Here is a 12,782-nt window from a genome sequence, read left to right as displayed (position 1 = left end):
CCTCTAGCTTAAGTACTGGCATTTCTTTTACTAGATTTATTAGAAAATCCTTCTTCCACTAAAAGAGATCTCTCATGTCTCAGTTGCCTTTTAGTCTGAACTTGTTGCTCTGAAGACCTCCATATCCTTTGAAACTCTCCCTGGTCCATGGGATTTGCCTCTTACAACCTTAGTAAAGTTGCAGTGCGAACCTCAATTTTTTCCTCCTTCAGTACCACGTCCTTTATATTTGTATGTTTTTTGCAAACTAAAGAGCCCATCTAGGGCTCTAGGTGCTGTTGACAGTTTCTGGTAAAAGCACAACATATCAACAGATCTGTTGCTTCTCCCAGATCAAATGGATAGCCCAGTGACAGTGTAAATAAACGTATCTCAGTTTTTAAACACCATAAGACTGCTTCTACTCACTGTAGATGCATCATCTGTTATGACACTTTTAGTATTTAGAGGGGTTCTCTAGTGGAACTCCACAGATTTTAGCTAGATATTAAGAAAAGTGACCATTCTCATGTACATGGATGTAATCACATTTCTCATCCACACATGCCTTTTTAGAGGAATTGAGACTTCACATTGAACCGAGGGCGTTCCTTCTCCTTTCCCAAGTATCATTTCAAGAATTAAAATTAAACCACTTCTTAGCCTGTTGGAATGTCCTTACAGAACAACCCTGTAACAACATAGGGATCTTATCAACATTATAATGTACCAGAAAATGTATCGTTAGATGATGCAGAGACCTAAATCCTCTTAAAATTGAAGAATCTATGCCATTTAATAGAAAAAATGCACAAATTGAGTAAAGACATTTCACATGGGATTTATCTTGATTTCTTTGGAAAGAACAGCTGCCTCTATGTCAGAATAGCAGTAGAAAAACTGACCATAATATTGTTTGTTTCACTCTGCCATTGCTTGGCAAAACTGAACTGCAGGGGAAACATTGCAATACAAACTGTTTTTTGAAGTCTCCAGCTGTAAAATTCAGGCCTTGTTGATCCATAATTTGTCTGATTTGTTGCAAAAGCAAACAAAAACAGGCTGACTTAAATTAACTTAGAGATGCCACACTTGCCTTTCTAGTTACAATGGCAAAGTACCATAAATAAAGGATAATGGAATATTCCACTCTAGCCAGTGTAACGTCCTGATTTAGAGTGAAGTCAGATAATCTATTGTAAAAGAATGGGAGGAGTGGTAAATAGTGAACTTACCTGTGCTGTTTTTGTTAAAGTTCCTAGACTGCAATTGATTGCTATACTTTACATTAGCTCTGTAGATGGTCCGAACTAAGCTTTGATATTAACACTTCAGATTAAATTAAACATTTAGGAGGGAAGGGGATAAACTTTAGTTACCTCTGTTTTGCTATATGCAGTGTTGATGTAGCTGTCTCTCTCCCAGGATATTAGCGACAAGGTGGGTGAGGTAATAGGTTTTAATGGACCAGCTTCTGTTGGTGAGAGAGAGAAAGTTTTGAGCTTCCACGGAGCTTTTCTTTTCCCAGACCTGAAGAGCTCTGTGGAGGTTCAAAAGCTTGTCTCTTCCCCGGCGCCGCCGGCCACCCCTCCCCCCAACAGAAGTTGGTCCAATAAAAGACTTGCCTCACCCACGCTGTATCTGTTTTGCTAGACAGTTTTCTGCAGTGTTGACGGAAATAGTACAAAGTGAACTGGTTTATGTTGTCAGGACTTTAAAATGGAGCAGAAAAAAATTACTGCTGATAAGAGTATTTTGAAGAAACTTTGAGAGGTGAGGCAGTATAGAAAAATAGGTTAACTTTTTGGTGTGCCTTCCAATAACTGCTATCCTACATTGAGTGATGCACTTGTTTGACTAAAGATACACAAAATTGAAATCCCTTTTAATGCCATGTTGGCCTGCATTTTTTCTCTTTGCTGTTAAAGTATTAGCAGGTGGTGAGTTTGCTAAAACCATAATTGGTCAAAAGTGTTTTTATTCCAGGTGTGTGTAAGTTCACCACAGACTAAGATGAATATAAAAGCTGTTAAGCTGCATCGTCAAAATTTCCGTATGTCTGTGCATCACAGTACTCAAGTCTAAGTTTCTTAAACCTTTGACCTATAGCAAAGTGCTTGGTTTTAGTAACTTGTAGTGAAATGCATGTGATTTCTAACACTAATGCATTATAGAAAGAGGTGGCTAGTTTGCTTTCCTTGCACTCATGACTTCTTGATGTCTTAGAGGTTAGCGGTGAAGAATTTTTTTTAAAATCCCTCCGCAGTCTTTTAGTATGCTAAGAGTAAGTAAACTGACTTACTTTTGACTACGTAAATGGCAGTTGACACTGTTTTTCGATGAAATTCAAGAAAATTGCTATTTTAGCTGAGAAATCTGAGACTGAAACTTCCGGTTTTATTGTTTTGATTTCACAACTGCTATAAATGGACTAAAATCTTTTTTTCTAAATCCCTATTTTCATTCCCTTTTGTGAAGCCACTTGAGAAACCATGTCTGCTGTTCAGATTTCTCAGGATTTTAAAAACGTACTACAGTGAAATTGATATAGTGTTAATTGCATTTTTTTTAAAAGCATGTTTTAAAAGCATGTTTGTTTTAAAAGCATGTATTGCTTTTGTAACCTTTCACCTCTAAAAGGTGAACTGAAAAGACTGGTCTGTTGGTGGGTGTTGGTCTCTTTCTCTCTCTCATTTTTATATATATATAAAATCACTACCATATGTAGGATCTATCTTACATCGAGGTGAAGAGGAAATGAAATGGCTGTGCTGCTGTTTGTCCAGAATAGAAATGATAAAATTCAGTGTTTTTTTTGCACAGTGTGAAGACATTTTATCTGTTCTTTTCCCCTTGTGGTGTTAAGTGTTTTTTAAGGAAGGAAATCTTAATTTGTTGGGCTTCATTTAATTCTTCATGCTATTTTTTTTTTTCCCTGCATTGGGGTATCTAAAAGCTACAAGTAGTAATTCTGTTCTTATTGTTGACTTTCTAAGTATCGGCACTCAATTCACTAACTTATTTAAATTGCCAGGGCTAGCAGGTCTTGTTAACTCTTTCGTGAAGACATTCCTAATACCAACCACAACTGCTCCGGTTGATAGGTTTGCCAAATAATTCTCTCTTTTTATCCAAAATATCACAATTTAAGGATTTTCTATACATCCAATTGGACAGTGGCAGTGGCACTTCACTCACTCTCTCTCTCTCTCTCTCTCTGAACACAATGTTTTCTATTTAGGAACTTAGTGACTTAGCCCGTGACCCTCCAGCACAGTGTTCTGCAGGTCCAGTTGGAGATGATAGTAAGTAGCATTAAATTTTAATGTTTTGTTCAGATTTTAATTAAAGTATATAGTGCCTAAGTAGTAATACTGACTTTTTTTCCTTTTTAGTGTTCCATTGGCAAGCAACAATTATGGGACCTGTAAGTATTCTGACTCCCATGAATGTTAATACTAACTTGAAATCATAATTCTTATTCAGCAAGAATTGTCTTCAGATTTTTCCAATCTTTTAATTTAGACACTCCCAAAAATGCCAGTTTGAGAACAGAGAGGGGAAAAAATGAGTTTAGTTAAGCAGATTCCTCATTGTTGGTGTGTCACTTCTGTAACATGACATGTACCTGAATTAAAATGTCCTGCATCGCAATGCAAGGTTTTGTCATGTAGAATGTTTGTATGCCAAACAGTTTCTGTAGTTCTGATCCCCTTGGGTCTTGTCTGCATGCAGAATTTCAGCTGTCAATATAGCTGCCCTGGTGCAACCCCTCTGTGTAGATGAGGAAAACTGAAGTTTGGACTGGTGGATCTTACCATGGTTTCAAGCACTTCTGTAAAAATAGAGAAGTTTTCTGAAGTGCAAAGTGTTCTAAGTGCATATGGGAGGAAAATATGCGGTGCATGCTTACTATGAATTTTTTAATGTGATTGTATAACTTGACTAGGAAGAAGAATGTCTAAAGCCCCTTGCCCTGATTGAGGATTAAGTGCATTACAAGTTAGACTTCTTAGTACTTCAGTTAACCAAGTAGTTGAAGCTTCTAGGAAACCACACTGAAATATTACAGCATATCAAATGGCCAAACATAACTTTATCAAGTTTTTCAAAAGCGTGCATATTTGGATTAAAGCTATTAAAAAACTCCTAAATAGTCTTCCAGGAAGCTATGGCTAGATGCCTTCTAACAAAGTTCTTCCTTCAGTAAAACTAGTACACTGGTGTATGGTTTGTATTTGGGATCTGGAAACAGCTTTTTTTTATAATGAAGAGAATTATATTAATGTGCATTTCTACTCTAAAAAGAGATTCTTAATGTGACTAAGGTTTCATATCTAGAACAACTCCAAATTTGCTCAGTTTACAGGTGGAGTGATATAATTGCCGGCTGTGCATACTCCGCTTGGGATCTGAACATTGGATTAGATTCTCTCGTTATGCGTAATGAGCAATAAGATGCTGCAGGCCAAAATCAGGTCTTAGTTATACCTGTACAACCACACTGAAAGCTAATGGGGTTGCACTTATGTAACTGAAGGCTTGTTTCACCTGCACTGTCACTATTAATGGGGTATGAGAAGGTACTAGGACACTTTCAGATTCCAGGCTGTCTTGAGGCTGGCAGTTGATTTGATTCAGTTTGCTCGGATTTTTAAATTTTAAGAGTCAAGTGCTAATAAACAAGGAACCCCTTCAGTGACACTTTTAGGCCATCTCTAAATTCCAGCTTCTGCAGTGGCATAGCTGAGGTGCCATAGTTATGCTGCTGTAACCCTGGGTTATTGATGCAGACCACAACGGCAGAAAGGGTTTTTCTGTCACTGTAGGAACTCCGCTTACCTGAGTGACAGCAGCTAGGTCTATGGAAGCATTCTTCCATCAGCCTAGCTGGGTCTACAGCAGGGGTTAGGTTGGCATAGCTATTGGACTCGAGGGTGTAGATTTGTCACGTTCCTGAGTGCCATAGCTATATTGACCTAAATTAAGTGTAGACTAGGCCTTAGTCATGTTAGAGTAGAACTTAATCGTTGGTGTTAATGTGCTACTTTGACCTTACACATGTATCCAATGTGGTTTAGGTATTCTATTGATACCATTTAGTGCAGAGCTTCTTTTGGGTGGCATACTAAAGAATCTTTCTATCTTCAGTTCAGAGTTCAAATGCTGGATTTGTTCTTATAGCTTATCCCTCTGAATGCAACGAAGTATGCTCTCCAGAGAGACCAGAATGTTTGCTTAATAGCTATACTAATACTTGAAGTAAATTTCCAAAAGTATGGAAAGATCTCCATTGTATGTCATTGAGTAATACTTCTATGATTGACTCTGCATGGTCACAGAACACTAAAAGTATAGTTGGACTTCAGATGCAGAGATTTTCTTTTGTTCTATCTCTCCCTGCTCATTCAGAGTTGTTTATCCTCTTTTCCCACTTAATCTTTGTGCTATCAGTCAAAAGGCATTTATTAGTTATGCCCTTTGGAATAGTATGGGCGCATACTTTAGAGCAGTATTTTAGATAGAATTATCCTTGCTTTAGGATAATAGCTTAGTGGTCTGCTGGTGTTGTAGGCCTCATACCTTAATGACAGCGTAGGCATTGGTACTGCAGATGGTTTAACATATTCCACATCTGAGACCCACTACTGACACAGAAGTCTAATAGTAAGGATTGAGTTCTCCTTGTCAGAGAGGTATTAGGAAGCTTTCATAGTTCTTTTCTACACTTGTTCTAACCAGTTCTGTGACTTCATTTTAATAACCACTAAGACTTGCCTCCAGCATGTATACAATAAAAGGGTTGAAGTATAGGTTTCAGAGTAGCAGCCGTGTTAGTCTGTATTTGCAAAAAGAAAAGGAGTACTTGTGGCACCTTAGAGACTAACAAATTTATTAGAGCATAAGCTTTCGTGAGCGATGAAGAGGGTTGAAGTAGTTTTTGAACTTCTCATTTGCCAATATAGCAGTTTTTCAGTGAATACTACATGATGCGCTTAATCTCTGCCAAGGCTGTCTCATTGAAGTATCAACTCTAGCACTACATTTTTGCCCCTTGACTTATCTATTGGCTTTTCACTACACTGCTTCATTTGCAGATATTAAAGTATATATAAATTTAAGAAATAGGACGTGTCTAGTCTGTATATAAACAAGAGATTGGTCTTAAAGGATATGATGTAATTAAAAAATAGATAAACCGAATAAAGCCAACTTCCAGTATTCCTGTAAACCAAATATGTGAAATCCATTGTGACAAGGGTCACATTACCCTCTTTTGCTCAATCCTGAGGCGCTGTGTATGTGGTTTAATTAAAAAAAAAAAAAAGGCAATAGGCAAATTTTGTAGCTCGTTCTTATCGTGGAATATGCTTCTTTAGCCAGCAAAGTTAAATATTGCACTTAAAAAGACTTTTTTTTAATAAAAGCTTTTACTTTTTCTAAAACTTCCTCTTTTTTGTATGTGCTACTTCCTGCCCCCGCCCCCCAAGACAAGTCACTGCCTCAGTCTCCGCCTTTTGAGAGTATTCTCTGTTGCCCTACTTTTGACAGTAATTCCACCACCACTTGAACCTGAGAATTTCCCCCCTTGAGGTTATCGTTATGATTGCTTTTTCCCTGAGCTGGGGAAGAAAATACATTTTCCAGGAACATGGTTATGTGCAACCCAGAGGCAGGGAGAAAAAGGCATGTGGTGAGAAAAAGGACTGGAAGGCTAAGCAGTGATGATGGCAGGAACAGAATGTGCAGAAGGCTGGGAAGGACAGCAACTGGCCTACAAACAATTGCTACAAGGGCAGGGGGAGTAGGGCTCAGTTGCTTGTGGCTAGTCAGGCACTTACTTCTGCCTAAGCTCCTCTCACTCCAGCTTTCTTCTGACCTTCTGAGCTGCTGCAGTTTGGATACATTTGAAATTGCAGAGGGAACTGCAGGGAGGAAGAAGCTGTCAGGGCCAGTTCTGGTCTGCATGTAACATACTTGCTTTAAACCAGTGGCTCTCAAACTTTTATTTATTAGTGACCCCTTTCGCATAGCAAGTCTCTGAGTGCGAACCTTCCCCCCTCCCTTATAAATTAAAAACACATTATATATTTAACACCATTATAAATGCTGGAGACAAAGCAGGGTTTGGGGTAGAAGTTGACAGCTTGTGACCCGCCCCCCATGTAATAACCTTGTGCCCCCGAGCAGTCCCGACCCCCAGTTTGAGAACCCCGGCTTTAAACTAAGGCTTTACAGAACACAATTGTTTTAGGAGGAAATTCATTGCCAGTGACCAGCTTGACTTGCTGCACTCAGTTATCTCATTCCACCAATTTTAAGCCCAGGTATGATCAAAATTCAGTGCTTACGTTGTGGATTAAACATCTTATTTGTGTTTAAGTGAATGATTTGCCTTGCTAATTAAGTAGTGGATCTTCTCACAAAGTATAATTACAGTGGACGTGTTTCTTCGACAGAATGACAGTCCATATCAAGGCGGCGTATTCTTCTTGACAATTCACTTTCCTACAGACTACCCTTTCAAACCACCTAAGGCAAGTAGTCTTTTCTTTTGTGAGACTAATGCTCTTTAATGAACCGAGCATAGGAATGGAAATATGGAACATCTGATTTCTAAAAGCAGCCCTGCTTCACTTGGGCTTTTTTGTCTTGAACAAATCATTTAACTTCTTCACTGCCAGACAAGTGGAGATGATACTTATCTATATAAAGTGTTGGTAACTCATGTTTGTACAGTGATGAAAAAAAGTAGCATGTAAGTGCTGAGTATCTGATTCAAATGCTTGGTGGCTAAAGAACCACAATACATGTTTCAGTAAGTCTTTCTTGTGCACCTTAACTCTTAATTACGCAATTTAGCATATGTGAAACACAAATACTTACCTATTTTTTTGTTATAGGTTGCATTTACAACAAGAATCTATCATCCAAATATTAACAGTAATGGCAGCATTTGTCTCGATATTCTAAGATCACAGTGGTCTCCTGCTTTAACTATTTCTAAAGGTGAAGAAAACATTACAATTTTCATCTTCATTTTGATACTGTAATATTTTTGCTTAGTTTTTCTTGGCATTCCATTAATTTCCCATTATACTGTAGCCTGAGAAGAGGACATCTTGCATATGTGGTAATGATTACATTGTTGCATGCTTATTGATTTCACCTTTTATTTAAAAAAAAACAAAACAAAACAAAACCTTTGTGCAGTTTTACTTTAGCTATTACTAAAGCTTTGTCTACTTACCAGCATGAACCAGTGCAGTTGAATCCCTAAATGGACACTTCTATGAGAGTGGCTTATTTCAGTTTTAACCTATTCCTAAATGAAGTTAATCTGAAATAAACCTGGTTTTAAACCAAAATAAGTGTCTACACAACATTTTGCTTAGGTTGACCTAAAATTTGTAACTTGGTGCATCTGTGCACATAGAAAACTCCTAATTTTAGATTGTGATCAGTCTAATGCTTTACAGTTAATTGCTAGCTGCTAGCATGGAGTATTAATTTCCATATATGAATTTTAGTAATCATATTTTGGATTTGTGATCAGTACTGCTTTATGGGGTTTTTTTTGACTTCCACTTCCTGTAAATGTGAATATTCTCATTAAATCTAATTAATTCAACTCTTGAAACTAATTGACTTCAAGAAAAGCTCACCAGAGCTCACTTCCATTTTTTGGTTTGGTAGATTCCCCCTTAGATCAGAGTTGCACTAGTCAGAATAAGCAAAGGGTTCCTTTACCTACAGAACTAGTGATTCCTGCCTATTCAAGAAGCAAGAACCAAGCTTGGGTCTGAATTTGGATCCACCACATGATAGCATGTTGTGTTGACACTATACCCCTAGCTTGCTTATTCTGAATTTTACAATTTTAAAAACCACTGATGGGAAATGAAGAATGTAAAGAATGAGTTGCTTCAAACAGTATTTCTCCATAGTAGTCTTACTTTAGTGTTTCCTTTTATCTTATCAGTATGTATCTAGTTTGATCAGCCTAGAATATTAATGTATTATTACTATTGCAGAAAAGAAATCCCATCTGATTCTAATCTGTTTATCACAGACTTCTAGCTGTGAAAGAGCTGATCAGCTATATAAATGGCTCAGTAGATTGCCACTCTGTTACATTATAGTTTGGACAGTGTTACCTTTCTTTGTGTATATTTGTGGGACACTGGGAGCTGCTAGAGTCCGAGGAGCTCAGGAACAAAGTGGGGAGGGGGTTAAACATCCTATAAATATATTTTAATGATTGTAAGCCACACATTTAGAGTTGGGCTACCAAATTTACCTTTAAACTTACTCAGCATGCATCATAAACGGAAGACTAACAAATCTTTTCTTTATAGCATACTGAGGTTGTCCTAACAAAGCAAATGACTGTATTTCCATTGTATTTAATTGAGATCTTTGTTCAGATTTCACTGTTGAGCAATCTTTTCTGTTATTTTGCAGTTCTCTTATCCATTTGTTCACTGTTATGTGATCCAAATCCAGATGACCCCCTAGTGCCAGAGATTGCACGTATCTATAAAACAGACAGAGACAAGTAAGTACAGAATTATATAAGGATAATTTACTAATATACTGTGAAACACACTCTTCTTGCGTTAGAAAGCAAAGGTGGGGAATGAATGAGTTAGTTACTTGTGATCTCTCCATCTTAGACTGAATTTGTGGCATAGGAAGAAGTAATTGGTATTTTTTGGCTTTGGAAACATGCAAATACGAAGAAATGTGTGCTATCTTTGAAGTTGCACGGAGGTGTTTCGCTAATGTTGCAGTGATTTTCTATGTGAAAGTTTATCTAAAATTATTGGTCTACTTTAATCAGTCTCATGTGAGACTCTCTGAAATAGTATCAGTTCATATAAAGCCCCTAAAGTTTGAGGAGAGAAATTAGCCTTGTTAATACTCCAGTGCCGCCTTTTGATAACTGCCTACTTTTTCCATTTTGGAGTTTCCCATTGGATAAAGGCTTTATGATCTTCTATCTGTGTAGAAACTGTTTTGTCTCAAACATGGTTTTTTACAGTTCTACTCGGATAGAACTCAGTGAAATAGCTGTTGAAGTTTGTATAGTAATATTAAATATACTTGTCCAATTAGGTACAATAGGTTAGCAAGAGAGTGGACAGAGAAATACGCTATGCTGTAGGGTAAGAATATTTGCACTTGATGGTGCATTTAACAAAATGGGGACTGTCAGCACTTGAGTGCTGCATGCTTTAAGGCACCGGATTAACTAACAAAGATAATGGATTTATCAGTTGCTGAACCTGAATATTTAACAGCTTGATCTGTGACTAGTGTGAAATGTATTGGCCAATTACTGTATCTCACAAATAGATAATATTCTTGCATGGTAAAACAAATATAGTGGTAGTAAGAAACCAACTTTATTTGAATTGTTGAGGTTCTGAGATATCTTGTACCTCTGTCCCGGTAAGTATTTAACCAAATTTTGTAGAGACTGGGGGTGGAGTGAACTGGTCTGTGTAGTTAAACCACCATGTTGTAAATAAAAAATCTAGGTGGTCCAAATTCAGACTGTGCACAGGCAAAATTTAATATGCTAAAAAAAGGACTGTTTGGTTTGGTTTTTTTATGCTTGTATAGTTGGAAATTAACTTAATACTGACAAGCATGCTGTTAAGTAAACTAATTGTATCCGCCCAATTCCTGTAGACTAGTGTGTTGTACAAAAAGTTCATGACCTATTTTAATATCCCTTTCTAAAAGCAAACGCTGGCTGGAATTCCATTATTAATTTTCAGTCAAAACTTCTGTGCCTGGGCAGTATGCTGGGGTGAAAAATGGAGTCTTGCATCATTCTCCAACTGAAATTGTCAGGACATAACTGAAAATCCACCAATAACATAATTGACTGTAGGGTTCAATATATCATCTCTAATCATAGCATGCAGTATTCTTTAGACTTTGTTCTAAAATCAGGCTCCAAACAACCTGATATATCTAGCAGAAAAGTGAACTTTTTAATTTTCAACCCTTTTTACTCCTCTTCTCCTCCCCCCCCGTGCAATAATCTGTTTCATAACATGCTTCTAGCAGCTTACCTATCTTCTGTGCAATCTAAGTGTGTGTTTCAAATAGTCTCAAAATGTAGGCTTTTGTTCTAAGTTTCTTGAAAACCATTCTAGTAAGACTTGCTTTTCTTCAGTAAAAGACCACATATGAAAGTATAGAAAGAACTGGAACAGCCAGTTAAAAGAAGCAGCAGTGAATTTCTTCAGTAAGAAATTACTGAAAACTTTCTTCTAAAAATAGTATATTAAAATATCACTGTGGTTTAACTGGGCCTGTTTAATGTGTTTCTTCCTTTATTAACAGATACAACAGAATATCTCGGGAATGGACTCAGAAGTATGCCATGTGATGATACCTTAAAGTCAGAATAACCTGCATTATAGCTGGAATAAACTTTAAATTACTGTTCCTTTTTTGATTTTCTTATCCGGCTGCTCCCCTATCAGACCTCATCTTTTTTATTTTTTGTTTACCTCCTTCCATTCATGCACATGCTCATCTGAGAAGACTTTAGTTTTTCCAGCTTTGGACAATAACTGCTTTTAGAATCCATAAAGTAGTTACACAAGAACAATTGCCCAACATTCAGAAATTTTTTTAAAAGGAGCATGTGTATTATGTGGCCAATGTCTTCATTCTAACTTGGTTATGAGACTAAAACCATTCCTCACTGCTCTAACAGATACTGAAGATATCACCTGAAGGGAGGGGAGATGGATGTTCAGTTTTCTTACATCAAAGGAAGTAACATTGCAGTAGCAACATCCATCCTGTTTTAAACCTTCCAGTGTTAGAGCTTTGATGTTTTATTATATGCTTATGCTCATAACTGACATGGCTGAAGAATTGGTACAGAATCTATAGCATCAGAACAGAAAATGTGATGTATTTTATGCATGTCAATAAAAGAATGACCAGTTCTTGTTCTACAGAGAATGAAAATTTGGAAGTCAAACATCCCTTGTATTCCAAAACAGGGTCTCAGAACATTTTTGTAATTCATTTAAATTTTGTTAGGAGGCTTGGAGCTATTAGTTAATCTATCTTCCAGAACACTGTTTAATAAAGCACTGAATAAATGAAGCAAGTTGTCAATGGATGAGTGATCAACTAATAGCTCTGCTAGTAACTGATTTATTTTCTTCAATAAAGTTGCATAAACCAATGAGTTAGCTGCCTGGATTAATCAATATGGGAAACAATCTTTTGTAAAAGCAAAGCTGGTTTTTGTATATACTGTTGGGATTTGCCTCATTGTTTGACATCAGATAATGATGTAAAGTTCAATAGAGTGAATCTCTTTTGCCATTATCAGTTATAATACTTGGTCGGTTGCAGGTTGACACATTGATCAGCCTGATTGTATGCAGAATTAATAAGCTAACCTAGTAGTGTAGCCTTAGTGTGCTATACTTGGTTCTGGGAGCCCAGAGTTCAGGGATGGACTTGGGACCCAGCAGATCTGAAGTGGTGTATTGTGGAGGCATTTCCAGATGCACCCTGTTTGCTAACAGAAGCTTTTCTTCACCTTGTACACGTGATAGCCGAAAGATCTTATTGTGGGAGTAATAATGGGGCAAAAAATGCAAAATAAAATACTGTTTTGATGTGGGAGTTGTCATGAGGCTGTGTCGAAGTGACTTTACTATGTGGGATGTTTGTTATCCATTGAAAAAGACTTGTTCTGCCATGCTGCCATTTACAATTAATGAATATTTTAATACAACAGACATTTATTTCAGGTG

General features: G+C 37.1%; 1 protein-coding gene across 1 annotated transcript in view; it reads left to right on the top strand.

Annotated features, from left to right (window-relative positions):
- Nucleotides 1–12,202, top strand: part of UBE2D3 (ubiquitin conjugating enzyme E2 D3) — a 29,839-nt gene extending 17,637 nt beyond the window's left edge. The window contains exons 2-7 of the mRNA XM_038399897.2: nt 3,221–3,284; nt 3,375–3,406; nt 7,440–7,517; nt 7,884–7,989; nt 9,445–9,538; nt 11,341–12,202. Of these exons, the coding sequence (XP_038255825.1) occupies nt 3,221–3,284; nt 3,375–3,406; nt 7,440–7,517; nt 7,884–7,989; nt 9,445–9,538; nt 11,341–11,386 (420 nt within the window). The 3' untranslated portion in view covers nt 11,387–12,202. The remainder of the gene's footprint in view (nt 1–3,220; nt 3,285–3,374; nt 3,407–7,439; nt 7,518–7,883; nt 7,990–9,444; nt 9,539–11,340) is intronic.
- Nucleotides 12,203–12,782: the final 580 nt, after the last annotated feature.

The sequence above is a fragment of the Dermochelys coriacea genome, chromosome 4 (assembly GCF_009764565.3).
Source record: "Dermochelys coriacea isolate rDerCor1 chromosome 4, rDerCor1.pri.v4, whole genome shotgun sequence".
NCBI classification, from domain to species: Eukaryota; Metazoa; Chordata; order Testudines; family Dermochelyidae; genus Dermochelys; species Dermochelys coriacea.
Note: the sequence above shows the minus strand (reverse complement) of the source record. Positions and strands in the feature narration are given on the sequence as shown.